Below are 21632 nucleotides of genomic sequence, written 5' to 3'. Positions count from 1 at the left end.
GATACTGAATTACTCTTTATTATAATAGATCTAAGACCTTGTGTAAATTGCTTAACTGAGCCTCAGTTTCTTCATCTATAAAATAGGTATTTAATGAGGCAATATCTTAAAGTACCAAGCACAAAAAGGTATTCAACAAATGAACTATTATTTTATCTTTGGGTATCAACATCCAACCTGGTTCAATATCTGGATTATGTTATATTTATTTATTTATTTTTAGAGAGGGAAAACACATAATGAGCTCACACTGATGTTTCCAAAGCAAATTTATGACTTTAGGGGTTTTCTTCATTTATTTTAAAACTTATTTTAAAAATCTTAATTGCTAACAACAGTAACATAATTACATATTTGATTTATCCTACAATATGAAAACAGTTTTAGAAGTTTTAGAATAACAATACCAACATGATATTGACTACATGTTTAGTGAAAATAACTAACATTTTTATAGTCTTTCTGACCTTGAGGCATCTGCTCCTGGGGGCATATAAAATGCCATTTTAAGGTGCTTTGAAATAATTCCTCTGTGTGCTATGCCTTCATCTTGATGTATCAAATCATTTGTTTTATTTTGCTTTTGATTAGGAATTTTTTTCCATTTTGATTTAAATTTGTTTTCTAATAATTACGTAAAGCATTCACATTATTCCAAAGTCAACTCTACAAAACAAGATATAATCAGAAGTTTACTTTCCAAGTCTCTCTCCTCCCCCATAATCATTTAAGAATTTTTACCACTTATATTTCCATATGATCATCCATAACAATATGCAATGTTTCACGGTTTTGTGCAGGGGCCACGCTAACAGTCTATATTATTTCAAGTTAGTACATGAACTGTTAAAGGAGCACTGGAAGTTATTTTTACTATAATCAGAATATTCCTAGGATTCAAACTCATTTACATTATTGCAAGATCGCATAGTATAGCACTGCTCAAAGACACCAACACATCTGAGCAAGTGGATGTGATGAGACACAGTACTCAACACTGCTGACCACTGTCCTTTGCGATGGGAGAAAAGCCAGTCAACAGGAACTTGAATGCTTCCTTAAAATAGTATCTTAAGTAGAATGATATTCAACATAAAACATACATTGAGTATTTTTAATACCTGAAAAAGTGCTATCTGCAATATGAATATTTAATTATGTATTGATAATTACAGTCCAGAAAATGTTAAAGGATCATGAGGCAGCTCCCAGTGGGGAACCCATGGATGAGCCTGTGGAGCTGGGCACAGTGTCTCAGGTTCACGTTCTGCAGCCCACCTTCTCCCCAGGCTGCCCCTGCTGCTGTGCTGCCTCACCCCTGCTGCCACCTGCATCCTTTTCTACTCCACCTTGCTCCATATCATTACATTTCCTTACTTCTATGCTGCTTCAGGCTAAAATTACACAGACTATACAACCCTGGAAAGAATCTGATCACTTTGAAGGTAGGTGAATTCTACTATATTTTTATGAGGATGCGTAATATATGAAAAGATTTACAGCACAAAGTAATTGAAGAACTTTTTAGAAACCATGTCCCAGATTACCAACTGTCTTCTTTTCCCCATCTTTTCAAGACTTTTGGTTCAATTACCTGTATCCTCTATTAATAACAACATATTTCATGAATAGTTAGTGGTATCTTTGTCTCTTCTAGCACTTCCCAGGAAAAGAAGTGAACTGCTATTTTAAAATTCTATGATTCAGTGTTATAGCTCTTTTAGAATTTGTCTAGCAGGTTTTTCAGGTTGCAGGAAACCTCTCTCTGCAACAACAACAACAAAATGTATGATTCAGTTCAACATCGTTTCTAAGGTTTCTACGTGACTGCAAATTACTGGGGATCCCAGCAACAAATTCTGAAGTTACTAAAGGGGTAATTGTGGGGCTTCTATTTTCAATTAGGATATGGACACCGCAGGAAACTACTGCTCTTGCCGTATTACAAAAATACCAAATCAACTAAAAAAGTCATGCCTTTCTCTCAAGTCACTGAAGCACCATGAAAATGAAGAAATTCAAATCAACTAAATTCAGAAAAGGGTGCACTCTGCCCCGCCTAGGTGATGGGCTTCCCGGGGGCATGTGGGCTTGCACGAGGCACGGGAAGCTGGAGGAACCTCAAATGCAGAGCTGGTTCTCCCACAGGGACTTCTGTGGCCTAAGAGGTGACAGTGGGAAGCTGTGGGCTAAGCTGAAGAACAGTAAGAGGGCTGTAAGGTGAGGTTCAAGGAAGGCAGATTGCAGCTGAGTTCTGACACATAAGAAAGCATCAGGACCAACTGGCCAAAATTCCAGCATCTCTAGGACAAATGTTGTCACCCTGTTGAGACATCACAGAGCCACCATGCTAAAAGGGCTTCAACGCATCTGCCTCCTCCCTAAGCAATGGGCGTGGCTCTCATCTCAGCTCTTCCATCACCCACTTGTTACCTGGGCCAAGATGCTTCTCTGTGCTGGCCTTGAGTTGCTAGTCTAGACCTCAAAGACCACTTCTGGTCTAAAAGTGTCAACTGTAAGACATGGTAAGGCCAGGGCAATGAGAACTATTCCCAGGTGGGAGCCCTAAATCTTACATTTTGGTGAGAAACTAATTTCTTATTAGTTTATTATTAAAATATTCAGAAACTGACATTCAAAGCACTGTCTGCCCTGAGTATCAGGACCAACACCTGTACCAATTCTATCACTTCTGTAAGTGACAGGAGATAACAGATTTAATAGGTGCCACCTAGCTGACAAATGCCTTTTCATTTTTTTTTTTTTTAATTGAGATGGGGTCTCACTCTGCTGCTCATATTGGAGTGCAGTGTTGTGATCATGACACACCATAGCCTCAACCTCCTGGGTTCAAGCGATCCTCCTGCTTCAGCCTCCAGAACAGCTGAGAATACAGGTGTGTGACACCATGCCTGGCTAATTTTTATTATCTCTTTGTAGAGATGGGGTCTCCTTATGTTGCCTGGGTTCTTTTCCTTTTAATAAAAGAGCTAACTTGTTCTCATTAAGTGCTGCCAATGTAAACCATGAACTCTAAATTCCATGGGTAAGATACATATTTATAGGGTAAGCTGAAACAGTTAAGGAGAAAACAGGCAACACACACTTACTACTTGGTCAAACATTTTTCCTTGAAATGGCCTTGATGAAATCTGGCTTTTGTTTTTTTGAGACAGGGTCTTGCTCTGTCACCCAGGCTGGAGTGCACTGGTAAGATCACGGCTCAGTGCAACCTCTGCCTCCCAGGCTTAAGTGATCCTCCCACCTCAGCCTCCCAAATAGCTGGGACTACCTGTACGCACCACCATACCCAGCTAATTTTTGATTTTTTGTAGAGATGGGGGTCTCACCATGTTGCCCAACCTGGTCTCAAACTCCTGTACTCAAGTGATTTACCTGCCTCAGCCTCCCAAAGTGTTGGAATTATAGGTGTGAGCCACGGTGCCCAGCCAAATCTGGCCTCTATTAACAGGAAGACTTGGCAGAGAAATGAAACTGATGGCCTTGAAACAAAAATGCTACACCTGAGAGCAAAAAAAGGTAAACAAGCTAGCAAGAAAATACAAATTATAACAACCTTTGGCTTTTCTCAAAAGTCCTAGGATGAGGGTGCAAAAGTCCTTAGTGCAGCAGCCTAGCCAATTTACACACCAACAACCAGGGTGCTTCACTGAGGAGGGAGTTAGCATCTGCAGGCAACAGGTCTGGATAAAGCTCTAAAGGCCCCCTGGATGAATGAAGAAAGACACACCTTGATAGCCGCTAGAACTGAACACTGTGGCCAAACTCTGCAAGGCCTTTCCTATCTTCTGATATTCCTTGGGCAATGCTGAAAGAGAAAAAGGAATAAACGATTAGTCTTCTGAGCAAACTGAAATGGGATTAAACTATTTCCTGAAAGTGATTACTTTATTGTAATGTTGGAAGTGATTCAAAATAGTCTATATTCCTTCATAAAACATTGTTTCAAAAGTGATTTTTTCAACTGATTTCTTTCGATTATTTTTAATTGACTGTTCAATCAATGGTGGATGCTATTATTACTGACAATCACTCCTACTTTCTCATTCACCAAATGAGAGGTAAGTGAGATGGAAGCTCCTTTAGAAGATTTCTAGCTTACAAAGTACTTCTAGCGACACTGCGCTCAATCATCACGTTAGCCCCTCTACCAGATGCAGAGACACCATCCTCACCATGGAGAGGATTAGGAAAGTAAGACTCAGATAACTGACTTGCCCAAGGTCACATGGCTAATAAATGCTGGATGTGGACTTGTGATTCCAAATACGCAGACGTTCCCACTCTGTTACGGGTGCATAAATGACCATTTGCAAACCATGACCACCAAAGACTGAAAGCAACAAGGCGTGGAGGAAAATACAACAGTCAGATGTCGCATGACCAGGGAAGAGGGGTCTGAGTTTTCTCATCTGTATGAAGAGATGATTTCACTAAATGACCCCTAAGGTTTCTTTTTAAGGTGCTAAGATTCTGGGATCACTTTGGAGAACTTACTAAGAGTCTCTGCACCTTAGGCTACTTTCTTTGCATTTGTATGGAGTCCCCTTAAATGGAGCATCTGTGTGCCTTTCAAAAGAAACCATTATTTGCATTTAAACACTCATTGCAGTTTTAAAGGAGAAAAGAAAACTTTTAATGTTTCTTTAAAAAATATTTAGGCCAGAGACATTTGAGGTAAGGTCTATAAGCTGCAGTTATCAGGAAACATGAATCCAAATTACATGAGCTCAGTTAATTTTAATAAACTGTCCACCCTCTGGTACCTCAGTTTTGCCTCTCTACCTAAAGGTGCCTGGCATGTGGTTCACCATGCAGAGTGTATGCTGGAGTTTTCATTCTACACATTAGGAATTTTAAAGAACTATTTTGAGAAAGAGAAGGAGATATGCCTGAGTCAAATCCCTTTCCCCACCCCACAAAAGAGCAGCCTGAGGTCAGCATTCCCTACTTTCTACATTTAGCCTTGTGAATTACACAGGACATGGAGTTCATCGGACATTAGACATAAGGCATTTAATTTTTTAAAAGATATCATAATCCCAAATTTTTATGACATCCTTAAAAAATGCAATTGTAAAATTTGCACTCAGGAAAAATGGCTTTCCAAGAACATACAGATTTAAATGATGTGTTATGATGGTCTTGCAAGAGTTTAGTCAAAATTAATTCACTGCCTTTAGAACTGAATTCTTTCATTTATACTTTAGAACAGCGATCCCCAACCTTTCTAGTACCAGGGTCTGGTTTCATGGAAGATAATTTTTCCACGGACAGACAGTGGGTCGGGGGGATGGTTTGGGGATGAAACTGTTCCACCTCAGATCATCAGGCATTAGATTCTCATAAGGGCTCACAACCTAGATCCCGTGTATGCGTGGCTCACAATAGGGTGCGAATTTCTATAAGAATCTAATGCCACCACTGATGTGACAGGAGGCGGAGCTCAGGCGGTAATGTGAGTGATGGGGAGCGCCTGGAGATAGAGATGAAGCTTCACTTGCCTCCTGCTGTGCGGTAATGGTCCATGTACCAGCCCATGGCCTGGGGACTGGGGACCTCTGCTTTTGAGAACAATGTCAATTCGCCTTTTGTTCATGAGTCATCCTCTATGACCAAAGTCTTGACACAGGTTTTGTTTTCTAGATGCTGCATTTGTATACATTATTTTCTCAGGGCTAATTCTATTTAGGATATAGCATCATATTTCTTTGCTATGGGAAAGAAACAACTATTATTCCTGGTGTCTGCCCCTCAAGCATGAACAGCTGGTATGTTACAAGTTCTTTTGTTGGTATAATATGTGGATGGTAAAGCGCCACTGGTACTGGTATTGCCGCTAGTAGAGGAAGAGGTAGAGGTAGCATTGGCCAATGGTTGAGGTAAGGCAGGGCCTGGCAAACTTCCTCTGCAAAGTACCAGATAGTAAACATTTTAGGCTTTATGGAGCCACAAGTTTCTGTTGAAACTACTCAACTCTACCATTATGACACAAATGTAGCCAAAGACAATAGACAAATAAACGGGCATGGGTGTGTTCCAATAAAACTTTATTTACAAAATACGTGGCAGGCCAAATTTGGCGCTCAGACCACAGTTTACTGACTCCTGATGCAAGGCTTTGGATTTTCAGATCTGGATCGAATAGTAATACTGGCATTGTCTTTGCTGTGCTATCTTATTAATTCATCTACGAGTCACTCCACATTTAGTTTCCTGTTCTTTAAAATTATTATTGGATTTCAAATTCTGATTGTTTTCCTTTTTTAGTGTAAAAATATCACCTTTAAAAAAATCATTACAAGAACAGATCCCTTTCCTATGCTGAGCATCAAAGGCCAATATAAAAGTAGGTATATATTACTCATAATTCAAAATATAAAACATTTTTATTTTTTTAAAACTGAATACAACCAATATTCCTGTATGGCGTTATGAGGTGAAGGCCAGAAAATTCTTAGTGATAGATTAGAAGGCCCTTTTCTCCAGAAGTTAAGACATAGCAATAAGAGCAGACCAGATATAAAGGAGAGAAGTCCTAGGACTCTAAGGGAGTCAAAGACATCTGCATATTGGACAGCAGTGAGATCCCAGCATTTCACGGCCTGACAAGTCATTCTGCAGCCTCTGAGCCTGTGGGTGTAACACGGCAGCAGCCCGCAGCATTAGCCCCACAGGTGGATACGTGACTGTTTACCTATCCTGGGCCACATGTGTGGCGACAGAGCTGCACAGTTCTGGGGAATACAGGAAAAACCTTCAGCAGAATTAAAGCCTACAAACCAAAGAGAAGGAGGGAGGCAGGAAGTTCTTAGGGACATGGCAGAGTCCATGTACCAGCCCATGGCCTGGGGACTGGAGACCTCTGCTTTTGAGAACAATGTCAATTCGCCTTTTGTTCATGAGTCATTCTCTATGACCAAAGTCTTGACACAGGTTTTGTTTTCTAGATGCTGCATTTGTAGAATGCAGCATTGCAGAAAGCCGTGACTGACAGTGACACTCTCCCCTCGGCAGTGCTTCTGCTCTGACATATTTTTACTACTAACTATACTGGTTTTTCTAAACACTATGGCTTTAGTCAAATATACAACATCTTACCAAATGGATGAAGATTAAAAAACAAAATCATGAGACTAAAAATAACTACAAGCACTCTCAAAACATGCAAAAATGACTAATTTTCCAAAGATTATAAAGCCCCAAATTACTGGAACTAATTAAGTGAACATGGTGCTCCTTATGAGATTTCTTAACCTGGCTTTGTTAGTCAATTTTCTGTGGTTTAACTCGGGTGAAGTGAGATTAAACAGAATCATAGGAGGGACATTACTGCCATCCACCAAATACACTTCTGTTTGAGGCAGCAGGTTCCCTTCTATGATAAGGGACATAAAACTGAGCCTGCATCACCCCCTACGAGCCCAGTGCGCTGTAAGGAGTGGACTTACGCCCCGTGCAGCGCTTCCAGTGCTCCTGCCCCACCGTCAGCAGCTCCTTCACGCCGTCATCCATGGCCTTGGTGAACTTCCCCACAGCCTCACACTTCTGCTCTCTGTGGGCGAAGGCAGCCGTCAGTCACATAAGCAGGAGGAACAGCACTGCTGTGGGGACACTCAGGCCAAATGTACCCACAGGCACTTGTTTCCTTGCACGATAACAACTCCCCTTTCACTAAGTTAGCCTTAAATACAGGCTTGATGCAGACATTTAAAGAACTACGTAAAAAGCGGTGATTTATATTTTAACTTTGCTTCCTTTCTGCCTCTACAATTCTTTGTGAATTTTAAAATTATTCTAAAGTAAATAAAATAATTTATTGAATATCTTATTTAGGGAAATTCCAATCTCTGGGGGGACCATCAAATCTATAAAAGAATAATAGGGGTTGCTAATGCTAACTGGCCATTCATTCCAAGTACTCAGTGAAATACAGACAATAACCCGGATACACAATCAACCTAAGTGATCTGAAAGATACAGTTCTTTCTAAGGATGGCAAAAGTGTATTGACCAACCTAAAAAGATCACAATATACTGTTAGATGAAAAAAGCAGATTATAAAACAAAATGTCTAGTGTGACGTCATTTTTGTTTAAACAACCTTTCCTATAATTACATATGTACAGAGGAGGATTTGGGAGACTAAACACTAACATATTAACACTGATTTCCTCTCTGGGTGGTTGAAGAGTTACGTGTATGTGTGTGTGTGTTTCTTGTGTATACTTTCGGTAACACATACGTAATAATTTTACGATAAAAAAGCTTTTTAAAATTAAAAACCATGCAAATTTCTTGTAAGACCTTAAGAGAAAAGGAACTACTCCAAAGTTTCAACTGACCTTGTATTTTAAAAACTAAATGATTAAAATCAACAGATTAAAAAAATATACAGAAAAAGCAGGTTAGAGACTGCTTCCTCAAGGCAATGTTCAAAGAGGTTTGCTGTCTGAATATTGCGTGGGTTTTAGGTGGCTCCGTGCCGCCTGGTTTCATCACACTATTGGAAACAGCTACTCAACACCGTGTCAACTATGAAATCACTGGCTTCAAGGTAAAAGAAAGATTTTAATCTGATGTTGCAGTTATAAAGACAGTACTTCTACATACAAATGATGTTTCCCTTGTTATTGGACTACAAATCCCGCTCATTTCATAAAACTCTAGTCTGACAATTTGAGTTTCGGCTGCGGCTACTCTGGCTGAGGCCTGATGGCCAAAGGAGGAGAGTGCAGATTGAGAAGAAAGAAAACCTGGCAGCATCTCTCACATTTCTACTAAGTCCAAGTCAGGTGCCTCTGGCTCCATGGTGGAAAATATCATGACTCCCGCCAGCTCATCTTTCTCAGCCTTCCTCTTTCCAGTTTTCCATTCCTGTAAATGAGAACGCTGTAAGGTTCAAGTGGAGAGCACAAACTGGTCTTCAAAATTCCCAATCAGGACCAGCTCATTGATCACCTTTATGTTTCTAATTTTCAGGAAGCAGCTCCCACTCTATCTCCCTCCTCACCATGGACCAAATACCTTTATACCCCAAATGTAATCTCAGGGCATGAACAGTGTCATTCCACAGAATGGACCTAAAGGGACCAAGTCTTTTGAGAATGAACCGATTCAGTCATGTTCCCTTTCCAATGGCTACCTACATAAACACAGCAAAAAGAAACACCCTATATACATATATATATACACACACACACATATATATTTTTTGAGACAGTCTCACTTTGCCTTCTAGACTGGAGTACAGTAGCGTGATCTCAGCTCACTGTAGCCTTGAACTTCCAGGTTCACGTGATCCTCCCACGTCAGCCCCCTAAGTAGCTGGGACTTATGGCGCACACCACCATGCCTGGCTAATTTTTATATCTTTTGTAGAGATGGTGTTTCACCATATTAGCCAGGCTGGTCCCGAACTCCTGGGCTCAAGCAATCTGCCCACTTTGGTCCCCACAAAGTTCTGGGATTCCAGGCATAAGCCACTGTGCTCAGCCCACCCTGTGCATTCTAAGTGCCTCAAATGTTTAGGTTAACTGATTTCTAAAAAGGTAAATGCTTTTCTAAAATATAACACAGAAACCACTATTATGAGCTTTTTTAAAAAAAAAAATACTAAGATATACACATAAAGTACCCCAAAGCAAAAATATCCAGTGCAATGAATGTCACAAAGTGAATATTTGCCTAACGACCAACTAGGCCAGGAAGGAGCAAAGAGCTCCCATTCCAAAAGCACCCCCGCATTGTCTTTTCCCCAAGCACTGCTACCTCTTCCCTCTCCCACAAAGGTAACCAGTAATCTCTCTCTTATGGTTTTCATTTCCTTGCTTTTCTACTATGGTTTGAATGTGTTCCCTCCAAACTTCATGTTTTGAAACTTAATAGCCAACGTGATAATATTAAGAGGTGGGGCCTTTAAGAAGTGATTAGGTCATGAGGGCCTCTCCCCTTGTGAATGAGATTAGCGTCCTGATAAAAGAGCTTGATGCAGGGAGTCTGTCCCTTTTTGTTTTTCCACCTTCCACCATGTGGGGACTCAGCATTTCTCCCTTTTGGAGGATGCAGCCCTCACCACACACCAAATGCTGGTGCCTTGATCTTTGACTTCCAGCCTCCGTAACTGTGAGAAATAAATTTGTTGTATATAAATTATCCAGTCTCAGGTACTTTGTTACAGCAGCACAAATGGACTTTGTTTAGATGCACCTAAGCATGCATCCTACCCTGTCCTGCTAGTTTTTCAAGCTAGCAAAGAACCCTATAAATGCGTTCTTTGGTGTCTGGCTTCTTTTGCTCAATCTTGGTTAGGAACTACAGTCACAATTTTGTGTAGAACTACAGTTCATTCATTTCATTGCTGTATAACATTCTACTGTATGAATAATACCCAATTTATTTATCTATTCTATTACTGGTAGCCACCCTTATCAAGTTATGAATGAAGCTGTTACATACATGTCTCCTGGTGTCTGTATGCCTGCATTTCTATATTCAGTACATACCCAGGAGTGGAAATGCCAGGTCATACGAGAGGGTTCAACTTTAGTAAATGCCAAACTTTTCCAAATTGGTCTTACCAATTTTCCCCCAACAGGTTATGAGTCCCAACGGCATCTCACCTCACCAAGATGACACTTGGTATGGTCAGTTTTAGCCACTCTGGCAAGTGTGTAGTGGTATCTTGCTGTGGTTTTAATATGTATTTATTGATTGCTAATGAGATTAGGTCCTTTTCTATATATCTGTTGTTGATTCAGATACCTTATTTTATAAAGTACATGATCAAATCTCCTATTTTTCCATTGGGCTTATTGATGTTTTCATATATTCTAAAATCTAGCCCTTCATTGCTTATATATATGTGCAAGTATCTTCTACTCAGTAGCTTTTCATTTGTAATAGCTCTGCTGAACAAAGTTCTAATGTAGTCTAATTTATCCACATCTTTCTGCAGAGTCTTCTTCATGTCATATTTCAGAAATTCTTCCCTGCTCTCTAGGATACGAGGATGTCCCACGTTATCTTCTGTAAGCATTACCATGTTGCTTTTCACATTTAGATCTGCGAGCCACATGGAATTCATTTTCAAGAAAACTATATACAATGAAAACTTTCAAACATATACAAAAGAAGAAAAGTATAATAAACCCCTCAGGTTCAGCTTCAATAATTACCAACACTTTGCCAATCTTTTTTAAATTATCATTAGTTTAGTATGAGATACAGAAGTCATTTACGTGATGAAGCTTTTGGAACTGTGGTGGCACGGGCAGCCTCATGTGATGCCATTTCAGTAGGGATTTACTTCGGCTTACACACTTTCTAAGAATGGCACCGCCTCTAAATAAGAAATGACCCTTGTCTAGAACTACTTGGTGCCTCCATATTCTGGGAAAACTTTAACTTTCACACTAACTGGTTAAATCTTTCCACCCCCACGTTTAAGGTCTGATCCAATAGCTACTACTGTTGCTTGCAATACTTTTGAGATTTTTCTGGAAGTATAATGACTCCTTTGGCTACAGTTTTGGGTGCTTTCCTTTCAACCAATACTCAAAGACTGAAAGAATCTTTCCAAGTGCCTGTTTGCTGTGACTCCACAGGAGACCCACAGCTCCACCTTCAGCACATGTGGCCAAGGGAGAAGTTGCCCAGGCACCACTGCTCCCCGGGAGGTGCCAATCTTGTTTCATAGGTACTCTCCTCCATTCTACCTGTGGGATTATTTTTTCTTACTTTAAAGCTAATTTCACATATAATACATACATATATATATATATATTTGAGACAGAGTTTTGCTCTGTCGCCCAGGCTGGAGTGCAGTGGCACAATCTCGGCTCACTGCAACCTTCACCCCGGGGTTCAAATGATTCTCCTGCTTCGGCCTCCCAAGTGGCTGGGATTACAGGTGTGTGCCACCACACCTGGTGAATTTTTGTATTTTTAGTAGAGACAGGGTTTTGCCATATTGGCCAGGCTGGTCTTGAACTCCTGACCTCAAGTGATCCACCACACCCAGCCTGGGACATATTTTAAAAACATAACAATATCAATAACAACCCTAATACAATCAACTGCAGATTGTAGTGAGGTAGCGAGCACATTTCATTTCCCTGCAATGTGCCATCCAACTGACCCAGCACCAGCTACTGAAAAGACTGTCCTTTCCCTACTACGCTCAGTGCCATGTTTCTCAGAGATCAAGTGTCTATTCTGCTCTACTGGTTGGTTTGTCTAGCCTTATGCCAAGTCATGCTTTTAAACATTTTTAGCTTCACAATGAGTTCTGATACGCAATAAAGTCTTCCTCCTAGTTCATTCTTTTCCAAGAGAATCCTGGCAATTCTTGGCATTTTGATTTTCTACATATGGCATCCTTACTGTTTTCAGTCCATGAGACACAGTATTAGAAAACTTATTTAGGTCTTCTATTATTTTTCTCAATAATGTCATAGTTTTCTATGTAGATTTTTTTTACATTTTCTTCTATTTATTCCTGGATATTTGATACTTTTGATGTTATTGTAAATGAGTTTTCTTTTTTTTTTAGATTTTCGATTTCTGTTTTTGGCTGATAAATACACAATATCTTCTATTCAGCCACCTTACTAACCACTTATTTCTAATAACGTCTCTGTAGATTCTTTAGGGGTTTCTGTGTCTACCATTTATCTATATGAGCTGCTACTTACCACAGCATCATAGTTTCTATGTAGCTCTAAACTGTCATTTAGCAAGCAAGGAAATTCTGGCCCAAAGGGATTAAATACCTTCACTAAGATCACAGAGGCAGTTAGAAGTAGCGCTAAGACCAGAACTCAAGTGCCCTGACTCCAAGTTCTTTCTTTTTTCTCTTATACCACTTTTATGACAAGCTGATCCCTCTTTCAAAGTGGCAGTCATTTAAAACAACACAACACAACTGATGTCTAGGATTTATTAAACTCCACCATGCATAAAACATGGCCTTCAGAAGTGCCTTCTAAATCAAATCCTTGGAAAATCTATCAAATAAGCTCTTGTAAAAGTCTTGTGGGCACCACGAAGGCAACAAACTTGGAGGAGGTTCCCTGTAGTTTCTGTAACTACAAAGTAACCAAAACAGTTACTGAATTCAAAGAACTCAGTTTCACTACTATACAGCTACATGACACACACAGTGTGACCGGGTAACCTATCTCACCATAAATATATACAAACTCCTAAGACATGGTGAAGAGACCCGTGATATACACAAATTCACAAAGACACGGTGAAGCATCTCCATGTTGTCTCATCCCCAAGCTGGTGACATATAACATATCACATGAGCTGGTCTATTCTAGAAATAGTCAATAACTGAAAATAAGGCCCAAATATGTATGTTAAGTGTATGCATACACCTGTAAACATACACCGATAGAGTCCTAATATTTAAGACTTACCATTTGTTCACTTCAACAAGTGAAAAGTACTACAAAGAAGTTTAGCAAGTCAATCTCTCAAAGTTCCAAGAGGGTATATGATATTCTATTATTTGATCAGAGACAAAAATAGCTTCATAATTTATTTCCCAGGCTGATAATGTCTTTAGCATCTGCTGTGGCTTCTAGGCCAACTCCTGCTTTTATTCTTTAGGGTGCTTTCTAAGATATGCAGTATTTGTTGAGACAAACTGTGGAGGAAACATCTTTAAAGAATAAAATGATACAATAAGGAGTACAGTAAATGCTTACTGAGAGAGAAAACTATTTCCAAAGCAGACAATTTTGAGATGTCAGGCAGCCAACTTTTCCCTGACTTTAATGAAGAACAGATGACCACTGGCAGACTAACTGGTCACGGGGCAGGCAGAGAGAGGCCAGCATTGACTTCAGACTCACCATTACAGTGATGAAAATGGCCTGGCTCTGAGAAGAGCGGCTCATGTCTGCCTCTCCCTTTCCTGTCATCATGCTATTACATCGTAAGGACAACGTGATCAGGAAAATCAGTCACCCCACTCCCCTCACTTCATGCTGATAATACCTTCAGAGTTTGGGGACTATCCTCCTATTTTTACAACATCTAGGGAAAAACCACTGACCCCATTACATCCTTCACCCTGCCCCTGCCCATCCTGAGCCAACCCACTCCTGGTGTAGGGGAAGCCCTTCTGGCAGGCAGCTCTTCACTCATCATGACAAATTTCCTATGGTGGGGATTTAGGTTTCTGTCCCCTCACTGTCACTGGAGGAAGTGAGAAATAACTAACCAACATAATTTTAACTCCTTTCAGAAATAAGTTTGGTGTGAATGAGACAACTCTCAATATCCTCTGATGCCATAATAATACAATGTCCTACCTTCTCATCTCGGAAATTTAGGAACTGCTGGAAAACTTCACTTTCAGAGATTACTGGATGGCGACACATCCTGGTCATCCAGGCCTGAAGTCTCTCCATGCGCATTTTGATAAATTCCTCTTCAAAGCGGCCTGCAAGCGACACACAAAGAATGACATGCAACTTTGTCTAAAATGAATTACTGTTACCATACTGTAACTGAAAAACCATTTCTATGGCTACTGGCTACTTGGTATAAAGTGATTTAGCAAAAGGTAAACCATGGTGATTTTTCACTAATCTAAAATACAAGCAACACAATGAATGCTCAAAGACACACAGGTAAGATGCAACAGACTTCAGTATTCAAGAATATAATTCCAATTTAACATATCTACAAACCCTTTAATTGGGACAAGAATAATAACAACCTCAAAGTGCTGTTTTCTTCAATTATCCTTAAAGTACTAAAAAAAAAAATTAAATCTTATCTCAACATGAAAACCTGTCTCTTTCCTACAAGCTAACAGGCCAGTTTCTTTGTGGCCACAGGAAGTCCTATAGGCAAGAAAGGAGTGATAAGTGGAATTTAACGTCATTCTCACAAATGACATGACATTTCCATATTATAAAAATGTGTCCAAATGCAATATAAATTACATATATGCAAGTTTAAATTTATCATTATGAAAAGTAACCAACACTGTAGCTTTTTTTCTCCATGTATTTTAAATTACTTAAACGGAAATACCAAAGGAATTTTTCCACGAATGCAATAATGTTAAGTTGCTATTCCAGAACTTGTGACCATACTAAAACAGTTTAATGAGTGGTCCTTTCTGTTTTAAAAGTAGAAGGTCAGCTTGACAAGGATGGCATAACAAACATCGAGTGAACACTAAGAATGTTTATAAACCTACAAACAAAAATTACTATTAGTTAAAAGGCTTCTAGTGGTAGAAGTTCCAGCTATGGCCTGGAGAGATCAGCTAACCCTACTCCTCAAAAGCAACTATAAAGCTAGACAACATTGACAAAAACAACCAAATGAGTGCTCTAGAAATCAACAAAAGGCGAATGGCCATCTAAGAAGTGTTTATGCTTGAAGAACTGAACTTCAGGCAACAATGGTGGAAATCTGTGGTGTTGGGAGGCTGCTCCTGTCTCTCCCAGACCTGCTGCCTGTATGTCACCCCACCTCACATGTGTTTGACATGGCAGTACCACTAGGGTGGACAGGCTGTGAAGATCGGCAGCTGCAGCGTCTCCGTCAGGGTAAGAGGCTTACTTGGAGTGATGGGAGATGCCCATGTTCAGTGGTGGTGTCAGTGGCAGTGACAATCTCAGAGACAGATGAACAGGAAGGGCCAACAGCCCTGATAGCCAAGGCTGAACCATGCATATTCCAGGCTGAGGCTGTATGCATACACAGTGGAGACCAGAGAAGGTTCAAGCCAGGCACACAATCCTGGTCAACTGTGAGGCTGTACACACAAGTAAAGGAGACACAAAAGGGTCTGGTAGAAAGTAAAAGCCAGGGCAACTTAAATATGACCTGAGTTTTGAATGAGTTACATCGAGTTACAGTTACATCGACAGAGGATAGAAGCCCCAACTTACTGGCCTGAGGTGGCTGGTTACAACCTCTGTCAATCAATCATAGGCTTACTACCAATCCACACAGACACAGGAGCAAACTCTAGGAAGGCAAATGTAAAATAAACTAATTAACAAACAGAGCAGTAACTGAACTGCCAGGGAGACAGACTTCAGAGATTTAATCTTAGACAAGTTACTTAACAAATAAAAAGCAGAAACAACAACCTTCAGGGAGGTAAACTCAGAATCTAGAGTTGCTAAAATATATTCTCAAAAATGTCCAGTTTTCAACAAAAAATTAAGAGATATGCAAAGAAATAGCAAGATATGACCCATACTGAGAAAAAAACAAGCAGTCAATAGACACTATCTCTGAGTGTCCTCAGACGTTGAGTTTGGCAGAAAAAAAAACAATGTGGCAGATAAAGCAGATTCTATAAAGATGTTCGAAGAACTAAGGGAAGCCTAAAAAATTAAAGAAAAATATGACAGAGAATCAATACACAGAATTTCAAAAAGGCAACAGAAGTTACCAAAAAAGAATCACTTGGAAATTCTGGAGTTGAAAGTATAGTAATTGAAATTAAAAATTCACTGCAGATAAGGCTCAGCAGAAGATTTAAGGTAGCAGAAGAAAAAAAACACCCAGTGAATTTGAAGATAGATCAACAGAAGTTAACTAACATGAAGAACACAGAGAAAAAAAAAGAAACGTAAAATGAACATACCTTAGAATACATCAAGCACATCAAACACTTGTAATGAGAATCCCAGAGGAAGAAGAGAGAGACAAAAAAAATTTGAAGAAATAATGGCAGAAAACTTCTCAAATCTGATGGAAAAGGAATCTACATTTCCAAGAAGCTCAACAAACCTCAATACAGTCTGCATTTGTAGGATAAATACAAAGAGATTCACAACTAGATAAGACAGAGTTCAACTACTGAAAGACAAAAACAAAATCTTGAAAGCAGCAAGTGAAAAATGACTGATCATGCACAGTGGTGTGGGCACGTTAGATAAACAGCATTAACACAGCTGACTTGCTGTCTAACACAATGTAGCCAGATCAGTACAACTATCCTCTAAAAATAAAGACATACCCAGATAAATAATGAGATAATTCACTGATAACAGACATGCATTATAAGAAGTATTAAAGGAAGTCCTTCAGGCTAAAAAGAAATTAGTAAAGATGGTGACTTGAATCTGCAGAGAGAAATAAACAGCACCAGAAATAAAAGGATTAATGTAAAAGACTCTACAGATATATTTTTTCTATTTTGTTTCCTTAGCATCTTTAAAACACAAAGGACTGTAGAAAGCAGTAATTGCCACACTGTATTGTTGGAGTCATAACATATAGATGTAATATATACGAAAATAATAGCATAAATGAGGGAAGTGAATAAAGCTATACAGGATAAAAGTTTCTATATGTTAGTGGAATAAATATTAATTTAAAGTGCACTGTGATGTTAAAAAAGATGCATATTATATCCCGTAGGGCAACCACTAAGAAAATAACTTTAAAAATTTAGTTTAAACAATGAGAGGAATTAAAACTACACACTGTAAAATATTTAACACAAGGGAAAGGGAGTAAAGGAGCAAAAAGAAGCAAACACAGAAAACAAATAACAAAATGGCAAATGTGAATCTAACCATGTCAATAATTATACTAAATACAAATGGACGCCTGTAGTCCCAGCTACTGGGGAGGCTGAGGCAGGAGAATGGCGTTAACCCGGGAGGCGGAGCTTGTAGTGAGCTGAGATCCGGCCACTGCATTCCAGCCTGGGCGACAGAGCGAGACCTCATGTCAAAAAAAAAAAAAAAAAAAAAGGTCTAAAAACCCCAATCAAAAGCAGAGATTGTGAGACCTGATAAAAAAGTAAGATCCAACTATCTTGCCTATAAGAGAAACAGCTTAATTTCAAAGGCACACATATACTGAAAGTAAATGGATGAGAAAAGATATGCCATACAAACAGTAACCATGAGACAAATGGAGTGGCTATACTAATATTAGACAAGTATGCTTTAACACAGGAAATCTTACTAGAGACAATGGGGGACACCTCATGATAAAAGAGTCACTACATCAGGAAGATATTACAAACTATGTGTCTACCTAACAAGAGAGCCTCAAAATACATTAAACAAAAAGTGACAGAATTAAAAGGAGAGATGGTCCACCAATAATAATGCTAAATTTCAATACCCGATACTCAATAATTGACAGAACTAGAAAGAAAATTGGCAAGGATACAGAAACCTGAATAACACTATCAACCCAGTCTGATTGACATGAATGAAATGCTCCACCCAGTTGCTACAGACACATATTCTTTTGAAGCATACATGGAACATTCTCTAGGACAGACCATATGCTAGGCCATAAAATAAATCTGAATAAATGTAAAAGGACTAAAAATCATGCAAAGTATGTTCTCTGAACATAATAAAACTGGAGGTCAAAAGAAAAAAATTTGGGAAATGGCCAAATATTTGGAAATTAAACATAGAGTTGGTTCTCTGTATCCATGGGTTCGGCATCCATGGATTCAACCAACCTCAGATTGCAAATATTTGAGGAAAAAAAATGTTTCTGTAATGAGTATGGATGTACTTTTTTCCTTGTTATTATTCTCAAAACAATACAGTATAACAATGATTTACATAGCATTTACATTGGATTAGGTATTATAATTAATGTGCATAGGTTATATGCAAATACTATACCATTTTATATCGGGGACTTGAGCATCCATGGATTTTGGCATCTGTGGGAGGTTCTGAAACCAATTCCCATGGACACTGAGGTATAGGGATATTTCTAAATAACCCATGGATCAATAAGATGATGAGAAAAATTAGAAAATGTTTTGACTTGAAAGAACATGAAAACTCAATATATCAGACTTTATGGAATGCAGCAAAAGCAATGCTTAGAGGAAAGTTTTTAGCATTTAACGCCTGTGATAGCAGAAATATCTCAAAACAATAATCTAAGCTTCTATGTTAAGAAACTAGGAAAAGAATAAATCAAACTCAAACCAAGCTGATGGAGAGAAATGATAAAAGAGCAGAAAACAATACAATAGAAAAGAGAAAAATAAAAACCAATAAAACCAAAGAAAAAAGAGAGGTGACAATGATCAAAATCAGAAATGAAGGAGTATATATCATTACAGACCTAACATCTTTAAAAGTACAAAGAGATACTATGAGCAACTTTAAAACTATACCCAACAACTTATATGAAATAAATAAATTCCCTTAAAGACCCAAGCTACCAAAGCTCACTGAAGAAGAGATAGCCTGAACAGTCCTATAGCTATTAAGGAAATTAAATTCATAGTTAAAGCCTTCCCACAAAGAACACTCCAGGTCCAGATGATTTCAGTGGTGAATTCTATCAAACATGTATAGAACAATATCAATTCTATATAATCTCTTCCAGAATATAAAAAAGGAGGGAATGGTTCCAAACTCATCCTATAAGACTAGCATTGCCCTGATACTAAAACCAGACAAAGAAATTACAAGAAAATTATAGACCAACAATCATCATGAACCAAATCCTCAACCAAATATTATTAGCAAATTTAATCCAGCAATATATAAGAATAATGTGTCACCATCAAGTGCATGTAAGGCTGGTTCAGCAGTGGAAAGCTGATGAATGTGATTTACTGTATTAACAGCAGAAGAAAAGCCATACAATCACTTGATGGGTACACAAAATATATGGGACAAAAATCAGCATCTATTCATGAACAAAAACTTACAGCAACCTAGAAATAGAAGGGAAATTCCTTAACTTGATAAAAGCACATCTAACAAGAAACCTACAGCTAACATCATACTTAATGGTGAAAGACTGAATGCTTTGCCCCTAAGATCAGGAATAAGCCAAAGATGATTGCTCTCACTATTTCTATTCAATAGCATACAGGGAGTCCTAGCAAGTGCAATAAGGTGAAAACAGAGATAGAAGGCCCATGGATTAGGAAAGATGAAATAAAACTCTCTATTTCAAGCTGACATGATTGTCTACATTAAAAAAGAAAAGAGAAAAAAACCAAAGCATCTATACTCACAAAAAACCTCCTGGAACTACTGAGTAAGCTTAGCAAGGCCACAGATACAAGGTGGATATAAAAAAAAACAATTGTATCTCTATATGCAATACACAACTAGAAAACAAATTTAAAAAACAAATAGTACCATCTACAATACAACTCTCCAATGAAATTCTTACACATAATTTTTTTTTTTTTTTGAGACAAAGTCTAACTCTGTCACCCAGGCTGGAATGCAGTGGCGTGATCCCAGCCCACTGCAACCTCCGCCTCCCGGATTCAAGCGATTCTCCTGCCTCAGACTCCTGAGTAGCTGGGACTACAGGTGCACACCACCACGCCTGGCTAATTTTTTTTTTTTTTAGTAGAGATGGGGTTTCACCACGTTGGCCAGGTTGGTCTCAAACTCCTGACCTCAGGTGATCCACCCGCCTTAGCCTCCCAAAGTGCTGAGATTACAGCTGTGAGCCACCGTGCCTGGCCTGAAATTCTTACATATAAATCTAACAAAATATATGCAGAATCTGTATGTTGAAGACTCCAAAACCCTAATGAAAATAAAACATGATATATTTATATATATGGACAAGAAGATGAGATATCAAGAAGTGAAAATTGTTCTATAGAATCAATGCGGTTCCAATAAAAATTCCAGCATGATTATAAATATCTACAAACTGACATTTAAACTTACAAGGAAAGGAAAAGAAAATAGCCAAAACAGTGTTGTAAAGGAACCAAGTTGGAGGATTCACGCTACCTGATTTAAAGACTTACCATAAAGCTACACAAGTCAAGACAGTGCAGGACTGGAGAAAGGGATGGACACATAAATCAATGGAACAGAACAGAATCCACAAATAAACCCACAAATACAATCAACTGATTTTTTTCTTTTACAAACATCATTCTAATAAATGTAAAACAGATCTGTCTTTCCAAAAGATGGTGTGACACCCACTGAATATCCCGATGCAAAAAAAAAAAAAGCACTACCTCTACCACACTGCACATCTTATATAAAAATAACCTCAAAATGCATCAAAGACCTAAATGAAAAGCCTAAAACTACAAAACCTTTAGAAGAAAATGTTGTGAATTGATCTTAGCCATGACACCTCAAGCACAGTCCATGAAAGAAAAAACTGATACAGTGAACTTCATTAAAATTAAAAGCCTTTGTTATGCAAAAGACACTGTTAAGAAAATAATAAGGCTAGTGTGGTAGCTCATGCCCCTAATCCCAACACTTTGGGAGGTTGAAGCGGGCGGATCGCTTGAGCTCAGGACTTCGAGACCAGCCTAGGCAACAGGGTAAAACCCTGTCTCTACCAAAAATACAAAAAATTCACAAGAAGTGTTGAGGAGAGCCTGTAGTCCCCTAGCTACTCAGGAGGCTGAGGCTGGAAGACTGCTTGAGCCCGGGAGGTCAAGGTTGTAGTGAGCTGAGATGGTTGACATTGCACTCCAGCGACCAGAGTGAGACCCTGTCTAAAGAAAAAGAAAATGACAAGCCAAGCCACAGCTGCGACAAGTTATTTGCAAATCACTTATCTAACAAAGAACTTGTTTCTAGAATATATATATATATATATATATATATATATATATTTAAAAA

At 38.8% G+C, this 21632-nt stretch overlaps 1 protein-coding gene across 1 annotated transcript in view; it reads right to left on the bottom strand.

Annotated features, from left to right (window-relative positions):
- The window catches only part of SNX9 (sorting nexin 9), a 130067-nt gene that overhangs the window by 10145 nt on the left and 98290 nt on the right, over positions 1-21632 (bottom strand). The window contains 4 exon segments of the mRNA XM_017889651.1: positions 3752-3829; positions 7473-7576; positions 8795-8898; positions 14349-14479. Of these exon segments, the coding sequence (XP_017745140.1) occupies positions 3752-3829; positions 7473-7576; positions 8795-8898; positions 14349-14479 (417 nt within the window).

This window comes from Rhinopithecus bieti, unplaced genomic scaffold (genome assembly GCF_001698545.2).
Source record: "Rhinopithecus bieti isolate Rb0 unplaced genomic scaffold, ASM169854v2 scaffold_18548, whole genome shotgun sequence".
NCBI lineage: Eukaryota > Metazoa > Chordata > Mammalia > Primates > Cercopithecidae > Rhinopithecus > Rhinopithecus bieti.
This window is presented reverse-complemented; position numbering and strand designations above follow the sequence as displayed.